Raw genomic sequence first — 20,498 nt, 5'->3', positions numbered from 1 at the left:
CAGACAGAACCCACCAGTGCCATACCTTCCTCCACGTCATTCCTCAGGGAAGCCTCCAGCAGAGCAACGCTGGCCTCAAAAGACACTTTCTTTCTGTTCACAGCATTTCTCTTCTTCTCGTGCTTCCTCTTCTTGTGCTGCATCTCCTTCTCGTACTGGGCCCATTTTTTCAGCTGCTGGGCCCTGCGTTTCTGGGCTGCCCTCAGCCTCTCCAGCGTGGGCACCTTGTCCAGCAGCTGCAGCTCGGTCAGCAGGTCCACGTGGGCATCCATGGCTCCTGCCCAGGCAGGGGACGGGGAGGATGGCCCAGGGGGAAGGGATGTCCCAGCACAGCTCCTCTGGATGGCAGCCTCCCGCTGCTATGCCAGCATGCTGAGGCTGAGATGGGGAGGGCCCATGGCAGGGTCCGGTGGGAAGGTGGTGGGAACCTGAAATGAGGAGAAAAGCAGAGAGATCAGGTGTCAGCAAGCACACTGCTGGAAAACACAACAGGCAAAACACCTACCACCTCAAAAGGCAGCTAACTGGGCTTTAATTGCTCTAATTGCCTTAATTGTTCTTACCAGCATTGGTGATTTCCCTCTTCCCTCACTCCAAACATCCCAGCAAAATCCTCTTGATTAAGCAGAGGTTCCACTGTGCAGCTCGGTCATGTCTATTGCTCACATTAACCCTCTCCTATGACCAGAATAAAGTCTTAATGAGCAAAGACCTTCCACATGTTGGATACCATTTGTCAGAGACTTGGGAGCAGTTTGAGCACTGAGACTCCCATCCTTCCCTGGGCTGGTCCTCTGTCATGGACATATTTTATGAAAAATCCTTTCCTTAGGATTTTTCCTCCTGAGAAGCTGAGAGGCCTCAGAAACGAAATGTAAACAATGATTATCTGCTGCTGTGGAATGGAACAGGTGCATCTGTGATTGGTCTCATGCAGTTGTTTTTAATTAATGGCCAATCACAGCCCAGCTGTCTTGGACTCTCTGGTCAGTCACAAGATTTTATTATCATTCCTTCTTTTTCCTTGCTAACCTTCTGATGAAATCCTTTCTTCTATTATTTTAGTATCGTTTTAATATATAATTTTCTTTTACTATAATATATATAATAAAATAATAAATCAGCCTTCTGAAACATGGAGTCACTCATCTCTTCCCTCATCCTGGGACCCCTGTGAACACCTCCACATTTGGTGACCCCAAGTGAAGACAAATCCCACATTTGGTGAGCCCCCAGAGGAACACGACAGATGCCCAGAGGAACTCTCCCCACCAGGAGCATCATCTGTGCTGCTCTGCCTCATCCACCCAGCCCCAGCTGAGGACAGATGGACAGACCAGGCTCTCAGGTGTTACTAACACTTAAGCCACCTCAGATCTTAAAAACCTGGGGACGGTGTTCATTTCTCTCTTCCCTCAGGTTTTCTCCTCACCACACACTAAATCACTCTGGTTTTGCTGTTCAGGGTCCACAAGCAATGAGAGCAGACAAGTTCACAGCTCCTGACCCTCAGTGTGACCACAACAGAAACCTCTGAGCAGGGCCACCCGCAGTGACCAAGCAGTCACCTGCTGCACAGGAGGAGGAAACACAGCCCTCATTTCAGGAGATGTGCATTTGAAATAAAGCTGAAATCACAAGCAAATTGAATTTATCCTTTCCAATCAGACCTGGGCAAAGCACATTGAATGGCTCATGCAAAATCCAGATAAGCAGCAAATAACCAGGTATGAGATGAGAGCTTGTGTGGTTCCACCAGCTTGGAGAGGACAAAGAAAAAAGAAATATAAAGTGTTGATGGGAAAGAGTGACTGAAGTACTGAAGTATTGACAAGCACCTGAGAAAGCCTCAATAAGACAGCTGAAGCTCAAAAGAGGAAGCAACAGCTTTGTAAGCACTGGATGCAGAGATTCTATGGGAAAAGGAGCAGAGGAGAGGCAGCTGAGAGCCATGGTGAGGACACCAAACCTCACCCAGCTGAGAGCCATGGTGTGGACAACCAAACCTTACCCAAAAGCCATGGTGAGGACACCAAACCTCACCCAGCTGAGAGCCACGGTGAGGACACCAAACCTCACCCAGCTGCCAAGGTGAGGACACCAAACCTCACCCAAAAGCCACGGTGAGGACACCAAACCTTCCCCAGCTACCATGGTAAGAACACAAAACCTCACCCAGCTGAGAGCCATGGTGAGGACACCAAACCTCACCCATCCAGGTGAGGACACCAAACCTCACCCAGCTGAGAGCCATGGTGAGGGTATCAAACCTCACCAAGCTGCCATGGTAAGGACACCAAACCTTACCCAAAAGCCATGGTGAGGACACCAAACCTTCCCTAGCTACCATGGTAAGGACACCAAACCTCACCCAGCTGAGAGCCATGGTGAGGACACCAAACCTCACCCATCCAGGTGAGAACACCAAACCTCACCCAGCTGCCAAGGTGAGGACACCAAACCTTACCCAAAAGCCATGGTGAGGACACCAAACCTCACCCAGCTGCCAAGGTGAGGACACCAAACCTCACCCATGCAGGTGAGGCAGGAAAAGCCCCAGCTCATCCCTGCCAGAGGGTGAAGCAGCCCATCAAGGAGACTCAGGGGCTGCAGGGCAGTGTCCCCAGCACACAGCACACCCACCACATCCCAGGGAAGCCTGGCTGAGGCATCCACACCTACTAAACACTGCTCCAGACCTTCCACAGGGCTTTGACCTTCCCTATAAATATCTGGGCAGACTGAGAGCGAGACAGGCCGTTTCCTCCGACAGATAATTGGTTTGGGAACTGAAAACAAACAAACTCAGCCAGAGCACACAGGCAGGTCCAGGCAGCTGCTTTACCCAGCAAAACGGTCAAGGACAGCTTCAGCAGCACCTGCAAACCTTATTCTGAAAACTCCAGGATAGACTTGAACAGAAAAAAAAACAACCCTTCTTAATCCCACAAGAATTTAAGAATGCAAAAAAAAAATGCTTTAGTTCCACACAGGAACAAACACAAATCTTTGCAAAGTGTTTCGTAAGGGAGCTACTAACTCAAAATTCAAATTCAATTCACTTGTTTGAGATGTAAAATACCAACTTGTGGCTTTAGCATGGCACTGGAAAGCAAGGGAGGGGTGCCACGGAGCCATGGGAAAAGCACTCACAGCTCTCCCTGACCCCTGCCCACAGCCCCCACGGGCTGGGACTCACCACAGCCCCCAAAAACCCCGCAGAAAATGCATGACTGCACTTGCCAAGCAGCTTTTCCTTTGGGACAGGCATTTCCCCACGCAGGCACTCAGCTGGAAAGCTCTTCAGCACCTCTGGTGAACTCAGCTGCTGCCCCTGGCAAGCATTCCGGGGCAGTATCTCTGCTGGCAATCTCAGCCTCTGCTGCAGCAGCAGCACAGCCTGCAGATCTGAAGGCCCAGCCACAATACCTCGAAGGAGGGGAGATAAGGGCAGGAAATGCCTCTCAGGATACTGCACAGGCACTCCCACCTCGCGCCTTTTCCAGGCCACTTCTGCCATTGTTTGCTCAGAGATGAACAAATATTTTCCAAAACATACCTGGAGTAGAAATGGGGACCTCGTGCTGCAGGATTGCTAAAGCAGGAAACTTTATTTCAGCGTTTCACAAGAGAGGCTGGAAGTCTTCCTGTGGGTTTAGGACTGCACCTTGGAAAGTGCAATTTATAAGTAAAGGACAAGTGTGCCATGGTTCAGCTTTCCTGCATGCAGCTTATCCTCCAGCAGCTCTCACAACAGCAGAAATGGGAGATTCAGGGGGTCTGCAAAGGGGAGTGGAATGGAGAGGAGAGATCCATGGACAGCAAGACATGTCTGGAATCCCAGCATGTCCTCAATCCAACCAGAAAATGAACCTCTAAAGGAGCTAAAAGGTCACCCTGAGAGCTCTTCCTGAAGTGGACACAGCTCAATTTCTCCCAGACATAATTCCCTATCACTCTCACAGAGCCCAGAGCCCCCCCAAAAAAAGACTCTGTCCCCATATCTGCCTGTTTTCCAGTGCCCTGGTTCCTTCCCTGCTCCTAAAGAAATGGCACATTGACTTGTGGCACAAACAGGTCAGGCTAACTATAGCTCAGGTTGAGGCCCCAGCACTTGTTTACCTGCAAAGTGACACAGAAGTGGCTGTGTGGGTGTCTGTGGCTTGCAAGGCATCACACTTTGGGCTCTGTTTCATTTAAAGAAGCAGAGGGGGCAGGAAGAAAAGCACTTTCCTCGTGTGGGACCGAGCTGAGCAGTTTCCATGAGCTCAGCACAAGTGGTGCCACCACTGTGAGCACATCCTGCCCCCCACACACACACACACACACAGCCCCTGGCCCTGTGGGACAATGGGGCTATGGCAGGGGCCAAAAGGAAGGCAAGGCACTGCTGCCATCCCCCTCCTGCCAGCACTGCACCAGGGAAAGGCTCCTCTGACCAAAGCTTGGCTCCAAAGAAGGGCACACAAGTGTTGGCCAACACCACCGTGGGGTTTTTTTGGTAAATTTGCATTTCCTGTGCGCTTTGTATCACCTGACTCAGCCCAAAAGGATTCTCAAGGCAAGGTTACTCACTGCCAGTGCAGGAAGAGACAGCAGTTCTGTGAAGTGGGGGTTCACTGACTCAGGGCTGCAGACTGTGCCACCAACACACAAACTCCTTCCCATTTCACTCTTTGAGGCTGGAACCTGCCTCCCTCAAAGGTCAGAACCAAAGGTACTCATTTTCTTCACCAGCACACACTCAGAGCTGCCCCCTGACCTTCCCATTAAGCATTCAACTTGCAGACAGTTTGCCCCAACACTGCTGAGGCTGGAGCTGGGTCTGGTAAAGCAGCCACGAGGCTGGAGAGGCTCCTCAACTCCCCATCTGCTGATGGAGCTGGAGCTGAGACCTGCAAATGCTCTGTCACATCTTCCCAAGGCAGCACTTAGAGCACAGCATGACACTGATGCAGAACACAAACACTCACAGAAGCCCTTCACTTAAGTGTCATCAACTGATTTCAGTTTTATTCCACTTTAAAAACACAAAAAAATACCCACAAACCATGGAAGAGCAACCTTTGAATGGTACACTTTGAAGTGAAAGACTGGAGATTTTTTAAAGTTTTCAAAGAAAGGGAGAGCAGAAAACTTCAGAAGTGGCTGCTCTGGGCCTAAGGAGATTGTTTCCAGCCACTGGATTGCTCGTGGTGAGGCACCTGCAGGACTGGGCTGGATGATCAGGTGAGGTGTCTGCAGCACAAAGTCCAGCCAGGGGCATGAGCAGACAGAAATAGCCCTCTCCTCCCCACACCAGGCTAATCTCTCCTCTGGAACTGGAAACCCAGCACCAAAGCCTCCAGCAGGGATCTGAGTGCATGAGCAGCCAGCAGAGGAGGTGGTGCCTGATTTATTTATTTCATTGACATCAATTCCTGCACCATGGAAGGTGAGCAGCTGCCAAACTCACCTTTTCTGCTCCCTGTGAGGACCAAGGCCAATCTGTGTGTTCAAAATGCAAGGTGACCACCCCACTGCAGCCCATCCTCTGGAGCAGGCACCAATGAAGAATTCACAGGATTTTCCTGTGGCACTGTCCCTGCTGAGGGACACAGGCCAGCCAGAGATGTGTGTTCTGCATGGGTGCAGAACTGCTGGCCAGCATCTCCCCAGGTCTGGAGGAAGCAGCAGAGCAGCTCTTCACCCCTTGGTCCCCAATGAGGCACAAGAAAGAGCCAAACAGAGCCAGCCAGAAAGGCACAGAGAGGATGAGGAGACAGCCCAAGGGTGATGGGAGCAGGAGCCCTGTGCTGGACAGGAGCTCTTGGGGTTTGGGTGGTTTATTTGTTTAATTCAGAGAGAGAGCATCAAATCAAGGGGGTCCTTCATGCTTAGACCACCACAGCCTAAAACTGTTTTTGTGGGTTTTTTTTTATAAAACTGCCTCTGTCACTTCCTGCCTTTTGGGAAAACATTTCATTAGAGCACCATCAATAAGGACACTGTCCTGAACCCCACCTGGCACAGCCTCACACACCCACAAATGGGGACTTGGCCACTGGGTTTTCACACAGACACACAGAGGAGTGACACCAACAGTGACCACATGGCAAACTGGGAAGGGTTTCGAATCACAAGAGCAATTCCTCCACAGCATCACAGCCCCAATCCACTCATTTTCACCTGCAATGCCACAGGACACAGCCCCATTTCCTACAGAGCCATGTTTCCAGCCTCCTGAAGCCTAAATGTTTATTTCTCGAGTACCACCCTGCCAGGAAGGTTGCACCATCCCCCTTGTCTGGGTCTCTGTGCATGGAGTGTGACACAGGCGGGCACTGACACCCTCTCCTCTGGCCATCAGGGCTGTGGCAAGGCAGAAACCTGCCCACAGCCCATGGGCACATCAAACCACAGCTGGACACACGCCTCAGCCAGCACCTCACAGTCACCTGCACCAAACCCTTCTGCAGAGCATCCACAGGGGAGCAGATGAACACAGATCAAAGCCACTGCAAGAGCCACATCACCACCTCAGGACTGTCATTTCTAGTCCATCACCACCTCAGGACTGTAATTTCTAGTCCATCACCACCTCAGGATTGTTATTTCCAGTCCTGTGCTCCTGCTACAAGGTGCTGGTGGAACCTACAAGCCCCTCAATGCCACTCTGAGAGCTCTGCCTGTTGCTTCTGCTGGCAAATTCTTCTCGCACACTGTGTGATTCTCTGTGAGCCCCACAGCACCCACAGGTTAACCACATGGAGGAGTGAAAACGATGAAAATTGTTGCTGCTTGATTTAATTTCACTGGTATCCTAGAAGTAAACAGCTCCTTTCCTCACTCAGGGCTTCAGCTGCACTTTAAGCAGCAGATGCTCAGCACTACCAGAAGAATGGTTCCTCCTGAGGGAATGACAGGCAAAGTGACAGGAAACATAATTTAAAATATATATATAAATATACACATATAAATAATTATATATTCATATAAATATATAAAATATGTAAATATATAACCATACATAAACAGATATTTATATATTTTACATATAAATATATATTAAAATATATAGAGAGATATATAAAAATACATATATATACATATAAATGTATATGAATTTCAGCCAGGACCCCTTAGGGAACACAACTCCTACATTTGCCCTGGAGTGTTGGTGGGGAAGAGCAGGTACAGAAATATTCTGGGTGAGAGATCTCAGATCTCATCAGAAATTGGGAGAGATTCTTGGCTTTCCCACAGGTTTCTTGTATGCAAATAAGTAACTTAATCTGTGCCCCAATTACCTCCTTAAAGGGAAGATACTGTTTTACCATCTGCAGCAAAGGAACTTTCATTGCTGCCTGCTGCACGGGTGCATCATTGTAAAATATTTTTCTAGCTTGACGGAAAGCTCGAAATTTCAAGCTAAATTCTGCTCCAGAGAATTAAAAAGATTTTGGTTTGGCTGCTTTATCTCTAATTCCAGATAATCTCTCTGTCTTCAATGAGCTCCTTCCCAGCAGAGGGAATAAAATACAAGCACGAAGAAAAAAAGTGGAGAAGAAAGTCAAAAATATCTCTTTGGAGCCAACACTGGTAATACAAAATTTTAAGTGTCTCTTTCTTTTCTCCTCCCATCTGTTCCACTCCTAACAATACTGGCAGTTGTTTGAGGAAAGCCCCTCAGTATTTTCACTATATATTTCCTGTAAACACCCAACACAGCACAATATACATTCTTTTTCCTATCAATACGTCAACGTGGGCTTCCTTAAAGAAATTTTAAAAATTTAAAAACCTCTTCTGTGCCAGGCAGCCCTGCCCCAGAACAGTGTGCAGCGAGGAGTGACCCAAACCTGGTGGTGGTGCCCAGACACAGAGGGGATGGAGGAGAAGAATTCCATCTGGGGGCTCAGCGGGCACAGCAGGGCAGGCTCTGAGCACAGCTCTCACCCAGGATTTAGGAGCACACCAGAGCATTAAAGCTAAACCAGCTCAGATCTCACTTCCCTCCACGTGGCTCCTGTGCAGAGCAGCCCAGCACAAGGCAGCAGCACCTGGAGGTGTTTAAAAAACCTTCCTATAAAAGCTCCGCAGAGCAAATGCACCTTTCTGTTCCTGCTCCAACACAGCCCTTCAGAGCTGCCACCTGTGACAGATGAGCAATGGTCGACTCTCACAATTAAAGGGCAAATATTATATGTTATATATAATATATTATATATCATATATCATATATACTATATCATATATACTATATAATATATACTATATTATATATAGTATATTATATATTATATATTATATAATATATATTATATATTATATATCATATATTATATATCATATATTTTTAATATATATAATATAAATATTTTTTTTATATGTTAAGGGAAGTTTTATAGATTTATATTTATGTTTCACCCTCCCTTGCATTGTTATCAGGGCTGGCCTGGGACATTTGGGAGGGCTGGATCATTATTATGGCAACACTTGACCTCCAATCAAGGTGTAGATGTCCACCACTGGACAGTCAAGAAGGAGTTGATGGGCTGAACTTCAGGAGGGACTAAAGGGTTAAAAGGTGGAACATCAGTTTTTAGGATGAGCACATGGTGGGAAAAATCCTTGGCTCTCAGTGCTGTAATATTTCCTCTATTCAGTTTTCTGTTGTATTTTTGATAAGGTTTTAATACATTCTAAATTTTTTGAAAGCGAGTGCCATTTCTCACACACCTTTCTGCATTAAGCTGCCCTTGCCTGGAGATATTTTCAAATCTAGAAGTTCCATGTGGTTTTCCCACTCACTAATAGTTGGGGGTTCTTCTCCCCTCTCTATTTTTATTCCCTATCATCTTCCTCACCAGCCAAGCTCCACTCTCACTGGCTCTTCCTCCACATCCATGGGCAGAATGGGTTTTTCCAGCCCCATTGAGGTCTAGCTCTATTCCAGGCACTGGGAGCAACTTGAAGGATGCTCTGGAGCTGTAAGAACTGCTCAGCCCCCTTGTACTCCCCAAGGGGGACACCTTGGGCTCCCCTCTGCTTTCAGGTCTATCAGTGGATCAGTAAAAACAGACACCCTGGGCTCTTGGCCATGAAATTCCACAAGGAGAAGGCAGGGGGGCATTTCTGCCAGCTTGAACTTGAAAATCTTAGCAGAGATTTCGAGTTGAGTTAAGAATCAGAAAGTTCAGGGCTCAGTTTCAAACTACAGCAGAACAACAATTCACCAGTCCAGTTCTTTGCTTGTGCCATTTCTGGGATCACCAGCACAAGGGCTCTGCCGCCACAGGCCAAGAAGGACCAAGGAACACCTTGGAAAACCTCAGCCACCGATGAGACCGATATTCAGCCATTCTTCTCTGCTGTCCCAATGTGCAACCAAGGCACTCCCCTTTGAGCCAGTGCACAGAGAAACCCCACTCAGCAGCACTCACTAATTGTCCTGATTGCTTTTCTCCCTGAGCTGGGTCTCAGCACACGGAACCAGAGCAGAGCTCTCCCCTCTGACCGTGCCCCAGACAGCTCCAGGGAAGATGATGCTTGAAGACAAGGAAATTTTATTCCTCCAAGAATCCAGCACACACCACTCCCCTCTCCCCTTTGCTCCCCTCTGCTAACAAAATTTATCTGCAGCATCAGAGGAGCAGCAGGATCCCTGCCCTCAGGCAAAGAGAAGAGGATCAGAATGGGATTTCTGTGCAAACACGAAGAGAATCCCAACTTCCCTCGCACGAGAGCAGCCCCATCCTCTGAGCCAGGCAGTTAAATATTGAAGGAAAGGCATGCAGCAGCTCCAATTATGTGGAACAAAAATTAATTGAGGGCATAAGTCTCCGATTGGGCTCTCAATTTATTTTTTTTCCACAGCACATTATATGGGAGTGGGGATTGCAGTGCAGACACCTGCAGGGAAAGCAGCCCGACCCCATCTGTGACAGTGATATTACCTCTTTTTATTTGTTTTTCTGGTTAGAGCTTCCATTTTTTATCAACCCTGCCACAGACAGATGTGTGGAGGCTTCCAAAACTGCATCCCTCTTCCTGACATTTTCAGCTACACATTGAGAGATCTGTAATTTGGAAAACAACAATTTTCCCTCAAAACAGGCTTGAAAATAAGACATAGGGAAAATTAAAAAAAAAAAAAAAAAAAGCAAACTCCGAGCTAATTTCCACCAGAATCTCAAAAACACCACTGGAAAAGCCCACACCCTTCCCTCAAGATATAAATTACAACCCTATTCACACCCTCACCCCACTCTTTTTAACAGAAATCCTTCCATTGTTTAAAGCCATTTACACATATTTTGGCCCACGGAATAAAAAAAAATAATCCTAGGAACAGCCCTATTGTGGCACAGCAACAAGCTAGATAAGTGCCTGGATTTTCCATTTGCAGCTCCTGGGCACCTCAGGCCGTGCCAGGGGGATGTGCCAGCAGCAGGGAGGGCTCCTGCAGGGTCCCAGCTGTGCACAGGGATGTGCCTTTCCCTGGGAATTCCCACTGCAGACATCCCCCATGCAGATGTGCAGCCCCAGGGCTGGGCCTGCTTACAGAGAGTTACCATCCAGCAGGACTGCATTCCACAATTTTTATTGATTTTTTGGGGGGTTTTGCCACCAGAAGAAAGCCCTGCCTTGCTGGTCCCTTTCCAAGGAAAAGTGAGATTCTGTCACCTTTATAGCACCACGGTGACAAAGCCGGTGATCGGCAGAATTTAAAAGCATTTGCTACACACCTGACAGCGGGAATATTGATTTTGTGGGAGATTTATGGGAGGATTCTCTTCCCAACCATCTGATCCATCCATTTTAACCAGCGGTTGCATTTAATTACCACTAACAAAATGCTCTCAACCCTAAAGCTTATGGGCATTATTGACATTATAACAATTCCAATAATCCTCAAAAGGCCTTAACAAAATAAGATACAAAGACACCCTGTGACCCATCCTGCATCCATCAGGGAGCCTGTACAGCTGCTCAGGATGGTGCTACCCTCCTGCCTCCGCTGAGCAGGGACAGCAGGGTGTCCACAGGAGAGTAAAGAGGTGAGACTGTGGGCAAAATTAATTATCCATGTGACAGCGTGGGATGCTTTGTTCCAGACAGCTCAAACACCTGGATTTGCTGTCTAGGGTTTAGCCCTTATACCTTGGTGAACTCCACGATGACTTATTGACCAAAGCCACGCATGGTTCACCAAATAATTCATCCTCCAGTTCATCCAGATTCTGCAGGTCAAGTTTGGCCCCCAGCATGCAAGAAGGGGCCCTAAGGCTGCTGATCCAACACTTACAGACCCCCCTGCAGCACCCTACAGCTGCTACAGGGTACCAGGGCCAGCCCACTCACAGCAGCGCCCACCACCAGCACAACCCAGGATGCTTTCCCTGGGAGCCTGCAGGAATATTGCAAGGGCATCTTCTAGAAAGTGGAAGCACAATACTTGAAGAGGACAAAGGCTCCTTAAGATGCAGATGAGCAGAAAGCTGCACGGGAAAGCAGCACCGCCTCTCCGGAGGAACCCGCCTTATCTCACATGCGAGCCAGGAGATGGAAACGAATGTTTAGCTAGCAGAATGCTAACAAAACCTTAGCACGGCTCTCTGCGGCGCCAACATCGCCAGTTTCACTCTGAAATCAGACTCTGGGAGCAGCTTGCCACTGCCTTGCTTGCGAGGCAGATTTTCTGTTGCTGAAGAACCTTTATTTTTATCAACCCGCGCGTCACCATACGTGCCCTACTTTCTGTGCTTTCTGCATCTCCTCTTGGCCACAGTCAGGGTGGTTGTTGGCTTGACTCGCTGCTCTGACAATACAATTGCTCTGACATCTAGCTTAATCAAATATTTACCACTTACTCGTTTGAAAATAGGATTTCTGATACTTTAGATTAACTTGACTTGCAAGCATGGAACCAGAATTACTGGTACAGCAATTCACCAGTCCAGTTCTTACTTTTCTTCTGCCATTTCTGAGATTACCAGCACAAGGACTCTGCTGCCACAGGCCAAGGAGGACCAAGGGAAACCTCGGAAAACCTTTGAGAACCTCAGCCATTGATGAGCCCAACATTCAGCCATTCTCTGCTGTCCCAATGTGCAAACAGTCAGAGCTGCCCAGGAGAGACTCTTCCCAAAGATACCAAGATTTAAGGGCCTCAGCTGGGAAGAATGGCTGCTCTTAGGTGTGGTGGTGTTCTCAGGGGTCCCAGGAAGAGTGAAGAGATGAGGATCTGACTCCATGTTTCAGAAGGCTGATTTATTATTTTATTATATGTATTATATTAAAACCATACTAAAAGAATAGAAGAAAGGATTTCATCAAGAAGTCTTGCAAGGAAAGAAAAAGAATGCAATGATAACAAAAGCTTGAGACTCTCAGAGAGTCCAAGACACCTGACTGTGATTGGTCATTAATTAGAAAGAACCCCATGAGACCAATCACAGATGCACCTGTTGCATTCCACAGCAGCAGATAACCATTGTTTACATTTTGTTCCTGAGGCCTCTCAGCTTCTTGGGAGAAAAAATCCTAAGGAAAGGATTTTTCATAAAATGCGGCCGTGACACTTAGGGACCTTCTGCAGGGCTTTCTGGTCAGAGGTGCCAACCCTGCCATTCAGCAGGTACCTGACTTGAATGTTTGTTCTGAGAAGAAATGTTCTTTGGACAGCAGAAAAACCAGTGCAGGAGTCAAATTCAGGTAAGAGGGGCACCTTAAAGCCTGAAATCTGACCTGCTCCAGCAGATGGTGGGGATGACCCTTCTGCATCCCACTGACAGCCCTGCTCCCCTCCACTGCTTTGGGGGCTAAGCAAAACCCACCCTGTACAAAACCCACTTAACTTCACATGGCAGATGAACTGTTGCTCGAGACCTCACTAGTAAAAAGCCAAGTCCCTAAATCTCAGCTTAGCCCCACCAAGGAGAGAAAAGGAAGGTGTTACTGGACAGCCAGCACAGGGTTCTCCTCCTGCCTTCCTTCACCTTTCTCCTTGGAGTATCTGACCTTTGAGTTGCTGTGCCAGTTACCAAGCAGAATCTGTGCCCATGAAACGCTGCCAAACTCCAACATCACCACATGGAGCACCTCAGAGCAAGGTCTGACACTTGGGATTTTCCCTTATGGATCATTAAGGATGCCATATCATCATATGGAGCAGCTGGGATAAAATTAAGGCAACTGGTCCACATGAATGAAGCTGTGCATCCCCATCCTTCCCTCCTGACCTGTCCCCTCTTCCAGAAATACCCAACCTGCAACTCCTGCCCCTCCCAGCTCAAGGGCAGAGCAGCAAGACATGGCAGACCCTCACACCTACAAAGCAGGACAAGAGCAAACTCCCAAGGAAGATCTCTTGGCAGCTCGGGGTGAGAGAAAAGGAGGGGGGAGTTGCTGCCAGCTTGTTTGTGTGCACTTAGGGTGGCATTCCCAACCCTGTAATTGTTGCATAATGAATTTAGCAATGGAGTTCAAGAGCAATGAATCATTCAGGCCAAGAAAGCATGAGTCAGCTCCCCAAGAATCAGGAGATGTTAAAATTACATACATTTAACTTGAGCTTGACAAATCCAGAGGAGCAGTGTCCCAGCAGTACAACTCAAACCATCATGCCAACATCCTCACTACTCCTCCTGATGGATACCAGACCACAGCAGCACCAGAGCAAAGCCTTTGGCCACTGCAAATAATTTACACCTGCCACCCCTGGCCAGCCCAAATTATCAGCCCCAGCTCTGAAAACCCACCTGATGCTGCCTCTCAGCTGCTGCTCACACTGACTCGCTGAGAAAGGTGGCGAGCCTGAGAAAAGCTCTTTGCACAATCCTGAGCACTCAGGATGCTCATTTCACTGAGGGTCACCTGCTCAGGAGCTGGATGGGGACAGGGGAGGACAGCAGAGGTGGCTGTGGGAGCTGCAGTCAGGGTGCTGGAGCAAAGCACAGAGCTGGGGTGGGAAAGGAGCACAGATCTCTGTCAGGGATTGAGAATGAAACAGGGCAGATTCATGACAGAGAAGGATGCTTGAATTAAGGAGTGTGTGTGGATGCAGAGAAGAATTCAGGAAAAAGAAGGTGTTTTCCTGGCTCTGATGGGAATCCTGCTTAAGCCATGCCCTGTATTTTGCATTTACAGGGCCTGCAAAGATGGAAGGAAAGTTATCTTGAAGTGAGATAGGGCGCGAATTCAAAGCAGAACAACTATTCTGGGTTAACTCCCCAGGTGGCTTCTTATTCTAGAGTGGCAGTACCTTTTTCTAGTTTAACTCACTGTAAAAATAGATTAGGCCAATGGTTCTCATCTGCAAGGCCATGGCAGCTGGCCTGCTGCTTTTAGAGCATCCTTAATTGGAGCCTGGCTATGGGGACACGGGGGCTCTGGGTGCAGGTGTGGTACTCTCAATTTGGGAACATCACATTCACTCAAACCAGGAGAAAAACAACCACCTGCAGGAGTGTCTGCACAGCCACAGGGCTGTCCCTCAGCAGGTGCACAGGACACACAAGGCAGTTATCATTGCATTCTTTTCCTTTCCTTGCTAGCCTTCTGATGAAATCCTTTCTTCTATTCTTTTAGTATCGTTTTAATATAATATATATCATAAAATAATAAATCAGCCTTCTGAAACATGGAGTCAGATCCTCGTCTCTTCCCTCTTCCTGGGACCCCTGTGAACACCACCACACCTTCCTGCAGTGCTCTCTGCCCACCATAACCAAACAGCAGCACAGCAGACCCACACCTGCCCTTTATAGCACCCCAAGGCCTCCTGTAATGCCATTTTCGTTTGAGGTTCCTTTGAATTCACCATTTATCAAGCTTCCATTTAGCCCCGTTAATCACAGCCTATCAAGCTCTTTCAAATGCAAACATGGAAATGTACCCAGCAACTGCACTTCTCCCGTTTATCCTTCTCCTGCTGGAATTATGGAGGGCTACAAAGCAGGAATGCCAACCCACCTGTCTCATGCTTTTCAACCACTTCCCATGGGATGAAATCAGCTGACTATTCTGGAAAAAAAACAGACTGATCTCTTTCCCTGCCAGCTAGCAACATTCAAGGAGAGCAAACAATGTGTTGTGCAGGAGAAAGAGCATCCCTGTGAAAGTCAAGGGGAGAGGCAGACGGGCGGCTCCAGCAGCTCAGCACCTGCAGCAGCACATGGATGCTGTCTCTGGGAGCAGGGACAGCCAAGCCACCTTTGTCACAGGCTGTGCATTTCCTAGCTGGGCCTCTAGAGCCAGGGATCTCACAGCTCACTTAATCCCCATCAAACGATACACCATTTTTTTTTTTTTTTGCTTTGTTTGGGTATTAAGGCTTAGCCTTCCTCAAGCTATTCATTCCTTTTCCTCAGTGCCTACGTGGCTGTTAACCCCAATGCTGACATGCTTCTGAGAGCTGCCAGGAACAGCTCTGCCAGGAGGAGCCACATCACCCTGCAGGTGTCGTTTGTCCCAGACAGCAGCACGGAGTCCTGACTCAGTCCTGTCAGAGCCCCACTGACAAACCCTTGCCCACTGCTGTGAGACCCACGGTGCTGCATTCATTCCTCTCCCCTCCCCAAGTCTGACAGCTATGCTGCTGCTCTTAGCTCCAGCCAAGCCCAGCACACTGTCCTGATTTCATCCCTGGGAGCCATCCTGATTTCAGGGGTGAGGTGCAGGCGGTTCCCACCCACCATCAGCTGCCCCTAGTGCTGCTGCTGTGGCCAAGCACCCCATGCTCTACTCTGAGCCTGCAGCTGAGCAGGACCTGACCTAGGAGTGGGCTTTAATCAGAGCTGGACCCAGCTTGCTGCTGGTACCACCCTGCACCTCCACCCAGCCAGCAAAGCACCCGGGCTCCACCGTCCTTTCAGGAGCAGCACCTGCAGAGAAAACCTTTAAAAATATAAATCTTTTGATATATAAAGAAAAAACATGCTGGATGGTAAAAAGTGGCAGGTCAAAACTGTGCAAGCCCTAAACAAGGCTCTGGCAAGCAGCAGAGCTGGTGAGGGGCAGTGGAGGGGAATGTGCAGGGGAGCGCTCGGGAAGGAGACAAGGAGAGACAAGCAGATTAATAGAAGACGACAGATTTCTAGTAAGATTGTGATAAGCCTCTTGAAACTTCCCTAAAGGATGAGCCAGCTGGCAAGCCCGTCCTCGGAGGTGGTGTAAGTCGACTAACAGCCCTGCAAAAGCCACCAGCTGACCCCTTTCACACATCCCTGCTCGCTCCTGCAGCTGCTTAAGCACAGAAAGCTGAGCAGGCCACACCTGGATGTTCTACCCTGGCACCCACCTGCAGTTCCTTGCAGAGAAGCCACTGGCCCTGAACTGCTCAGAACAAGCAGCGAGGTCGGGCTGACCGCAGCACGGCACAGCTCAGTGCCCTGCTCTGCTGGCACCCAGCACATTTCACTGCCCACAAGGGGTTAACCCCAACCCCTGTCCCCAGTGTAGGGCCAGGAAGCTGCCAGGGATCTCTGGCAAGTGGCACACAGCTCCTGGAAAGGGCTTTGCCAAAGCAGGGATGGGAATGACAAGGTGATGAGCAGGACCCCTGCATTATGCTTTGCTTTCCTTCCTAAATTCAGCTCTGCTGGGATCCCCCCAGAGCCAAGACCTCCAAAAACACCACACCCCAGTGAGCAGGTTTAACCTCTGAGGAGGAAGAGGAGAGGGCAACCACAGGCGAAGGCAAGCTTGAAGAGCTAAGATTTTCACCCTTCAAAGGATAATACCTTCCAAACCTGCTGGAGGTGCAGTGGACACCACACCCAGGTATGGCCAAAAGAAGGAGCTCACTGTGTCCCCTTGCCAGTGCCACAACAAAACCTTGTCACTGCCTCACTGCCTGAAACTGGAGCTCTCACCTGGAGCATCCTCCTCAGGATAATGAACAGCAGCAGCCAGTTTATTTGCTATCAGGCAAGTTTTTCTTCTTAGGCCAATTAGCTGCTGATATAATTTGCCCACCGAGGTCACTGAATCATCGTTTAGCAGTTTCAAAAGAGATGAGATGAACTGCAGGCCAATTTCCCCCCTCCAGCTCAATGAGTGATTCAAAATGCAGTTAATGATAGTGGCTCATAAGTATCTGGCAGAGGATTTGAGAGAGCAATTTATTGCCCAAAAAGAGCTTGATCTCTTTCAGCCAAAGCAGCTCAGCTGGTGAAGATGTAGGATGTGATTTTGTAGGATGTGATTTTGCCACCTTGCTTGACATTTGTTAAATACTCAAGAGCTGCTAAACTGAAGTCAGACACAAAAAGAAAAAGGAGAAGACGACCCAAAATCAGGGTAAGGAAGGTCACAGTTAAAACCCACTTTGTCACCAGCAGGCAAGAGACCTTTTAAAGGATGGGGAAAAGAACCAAGTAATAACCAACAAGACTTTCAGCACAAATCCTGCATTTTTGTGAGTTTATATAAGATAAAAATGAGACACCCCCTCATCCACAAAAGCTTCATTATTTGTCAACCTCAGGCTTCGTAACCAGTAAACACTGGTTGATGTTTTTCTTCTTGCTGGATGAAATGTGCCTAGAGGCAACAGGCATTTTATAAATTATTAAACCAAGTGAAAATAGGGTTCCAACAAAGTGACTGCAGAAGCACTGAGGAGTTGGTACAATTGGTACCAGCACACTTACACAGAGTCATTTTTCCTGCAACAACTGACTCAACAACAAGACATTGTTAGAAATGCACATCCTGGACACGTGGTCTTGATGGCAAAAAGAAGATGTGATATCTCAGCATTTCATCACATCCATCACACATATCTGGAGTTCAACACTTTAAACCTTATTTTTCTTATTAAATAGTCACTTATGTTTTTCAGTCAGAGGGAAAATTAGCTTTTTTTTTTTTTTAATTCCAGCCTCATGAGAGATCTCAGGACATAAAGCAAAACCCATGAAAATACTGTAATAAGAGTATTATAATATCATCCACAGTTTTTATCCAACCCATAGCATTGAGAAGGAAAGGAAGGAAAAAACATGAATGAAAAAAGTATTCGCTATCGGGGTTTAATAAATTACATCTCTCACAACAAACACAACCCACCTCCAGACTAAGTTCTGTTCCAGCCAGAAAAAACCCTTCTGCTTTCTGCCATAGCAGCACTTGGCGCTTCCATCTGTGAAAAACCACTTAACCGTAATGGCAGGGCTCAGGACAGCAGGTCAGGGGAGGCTGGGTCAAGGTGACAGCGAGGGCAGCCACTGCTCCCGAGCTTCTCCGAGGGTTTGCTAGGGAACAGGAGGGCTCAGAGACGGGTTTGGGGTGTTTTGGGGTTTTTTTTCCAGGTTTGTGAACCCCGTCCTTTCTCTGACAATTTGTGAAAAGCCACTTTTCCAGCTATTACCCTACTGCAGCTCGAAGCACCTTCCTCCTCCTCCCCGAGCGCTTTTCACCGTGCTGAACAGATCTTTTCACAATGAGCAAATAGAGATAAACCAGAATTTGGTGGCTTGTCAGTCCACCAAAAGCATCTCTGCCAGCAGTGCCACCTCAGGCCCTGGAGCTGGAGAAGGGGCTGAAGTTCAGACTGAAGTTCCCCGGGTCTGCCAGAGCCTGAAGGAGACTGTCCCCAAAAGCCCTTCACCCCACCTGAAATTAGCACTCGCAACGCCAATTTCAGCAATTCCGGTCGCTTGTATTTACACTACCTCGAGTCCGTTTCTTCCACACCCCTTTCGTGCCAGGAGGGCTCGGAATTCCACACGCAGCGAGCAAAACCCACCCACGAACAGCCCAGAACATCCCCAGCGAGCCGCGCTGCAAACACCGCTACAACCCGAGCCACAAAGCTGCGCGGAGAGAGCGGGGGGAAGGAACATCCTCATCATCCGTGTGCCAGGGAAGGGGCCGGGCTGAGCCGGGCCGGGCTGAGCCGTGTCAGGGTGAGCCGGGCCGGGATGAGCCCAGCCGGAGTGAGCCGTGCCGGGCTGAGCCGGGCCGGGCAGGACTGAGCCGAGCCGGGCTGAGCCCATCTGGGCAGGACTGAGCCGTGCCGGGCTGAGCCGTGCCGGGCTGAGCCGTGCCGGGCTGAGCCCATCCGGACAGGACTGAGCCGTGCCGGGCTGAGCCGTGCCGGGCTGAGCCCATCCGGGCAGGACTGAGCCGTGCCGGGCTGAGCCGAGCCGGGCTGAGCCCATCCGGGCAGGACTGAGCCGTGCCGGGCTGAGCCGTGCTGGGGTAAGCCCAGCTGGGATGAGCCGTGCCGGGCTGAGCCGTGCCGGGCTGAGCCCGCTCCGGGCTGGAGTTCCCCAAACTCCGCCGTGCCTGCAGCAGGGACCGCGCCCGCCCGTGCTCGCAGCGCCCCCGCAGCATCCCCGGCCGGACCGAACCGAACCGAGGCAGCCCCGCTCCCCGCCCGGCCCCGGCCCCGCACTCACCGCGGAGCTGCGCGCAGCCAGCCCGGCCCCGCAGCGCGGAGGGGAGCGCAGGGAGGCAGCGGCGCCGCGCAGAGCCGCTCCCCGCCCGCCTCCGGCCCCGGTTGCGGCCGCAGCTCCGCCCCGAGGAGGGGCCGGGGCCGGAGGCGGGCGGGGAGCGGCGCCCGCCCCGCAGGTGGAGGCGCGGAGCATCCCCGGGGATGCTGCGGGAGCGGCCGCTGCGGGCTCCGGGCACACGGGGAAAGGCCGCGTGGGCCGGGCGGGGCGGTTTCTGTCGCCGGGAGGGGTAATGATGATAGATAAATAAATATATTTTTTTTAAAACCTCTTTGAATTTCGTTGGAAGGTCGCGCCCCTGCCTGCCTGCCCTCCAGCTGCACATGGATAAGGTTTACCCTGACTTTTGGCTTAGCACAAGGATGCTGCTGCCCCCACTGAGGCTGGAAGATGTATATGTGGTTTAGAAACTGTTTTGCCATGGTTTTTGGCATGAATATCTGAGCCTGGCAGCAGGTTCATATTTGCTGGGATATGTTCCTATATGATGGGGTCACAGAGAATTTTTTAGGAGGAACAACCCCCCCCCCAATGCAGTGTAACATTGCTTTAAACAGAGTGACAGATACCAAAATCAAAGGCTATTCCTGAAGTGTGCCTTATGCCAATTTTATAGGCAGATAAGAGCCATTGCCAGGAGTCAAACCAGTCACTGGAGCTGGGAGAGAAGCCAAGAAGCCTCCTGGGGCAGGGAGTGGCACTGGGGAGCCCACACTCACCCACTGGGAGCAGAGCAGATTCCTCATGCTGCTGTCAGATATTGTGTCTGGGACCAGTTGTGTTTTCCAGGGTGCAGTGGGTTTCAGAAGGTTTGGAGGATTACTCACCATGGACTCTATTTCTCCTTGGGAAAGAGTCTCCTCCCAGGATGAGCAGATCCATGGGGAGCAGCTCTGACACTGAGCCGTGGGGTTTCACTGAAACCCTTCTAGCCCAAGAGAGGCCTTTAGGTTCGAAATGTGAGTCACTCCCTGAAACAGGACTAGGTGTAGGTAAGTGGTCACGGGTAACAAACCTGAATCTTTGCAATAGTACAGGAGTGTGAGACACCAC

General features: G+C 49.5%; 1 protein-coding gene across 3 annotated transcripts in view; it reads right to left on the bottom strand.

The window, feature by feature from the left end:
• PPP1R16B (protein phosphatase 1 regulatory subunit 16B) overlaps positions 1-19,469 on the bottom strand; it is a 65,428-nt gene extending 45,959 nt beyond the window's left edge. The window contains exons 1-2 of one of the 3 annotated variants that reach the window (XM_063172196.1): positions 19,392-19,469; positions 26-428 (exon numbers count right to left, since the gene is read on the bottom strand). In XM_063172196.1, coding sequence (XP_063028266.1) covers positions 26-272 — 247 coding nt within the window. In that variant the 5' untranslated portion in view covers positions 273-428; positions 19,392-19,469. Of the gene's footprint in view, positions 1-25; positions 429-9,938; positions 10,055-18,662; positions 18,762-19,391 lie in introns of those variants that run through there. The other 2 variants (XM_063172197.1, XM_063172195.1) reach the window with 2 other exon arrangements.
• Between the last annotated feature and the right edge of the window lie 1,029 nt (positions 19,470-20,498).

Source organism: Melospiza melodia, chromosome 19 (genome assembly GCF_035770615.1).
Source record: "Melospiza melodia melodia isolate bMelMel2 chromosome 19, bMelMel2.pri, whole genome shotgun sequence".
NCBI lineage: Eukaryota > Metazoa > Chordata > Aves > Passeriformes > Passerellidae > Melospiza > Melospiza melodia.
The sequence above is the reverse complement of the archived record's forward strand: the minus strand, read 5'-3'. Positions and strand labels throughout refer to the sequence as shown.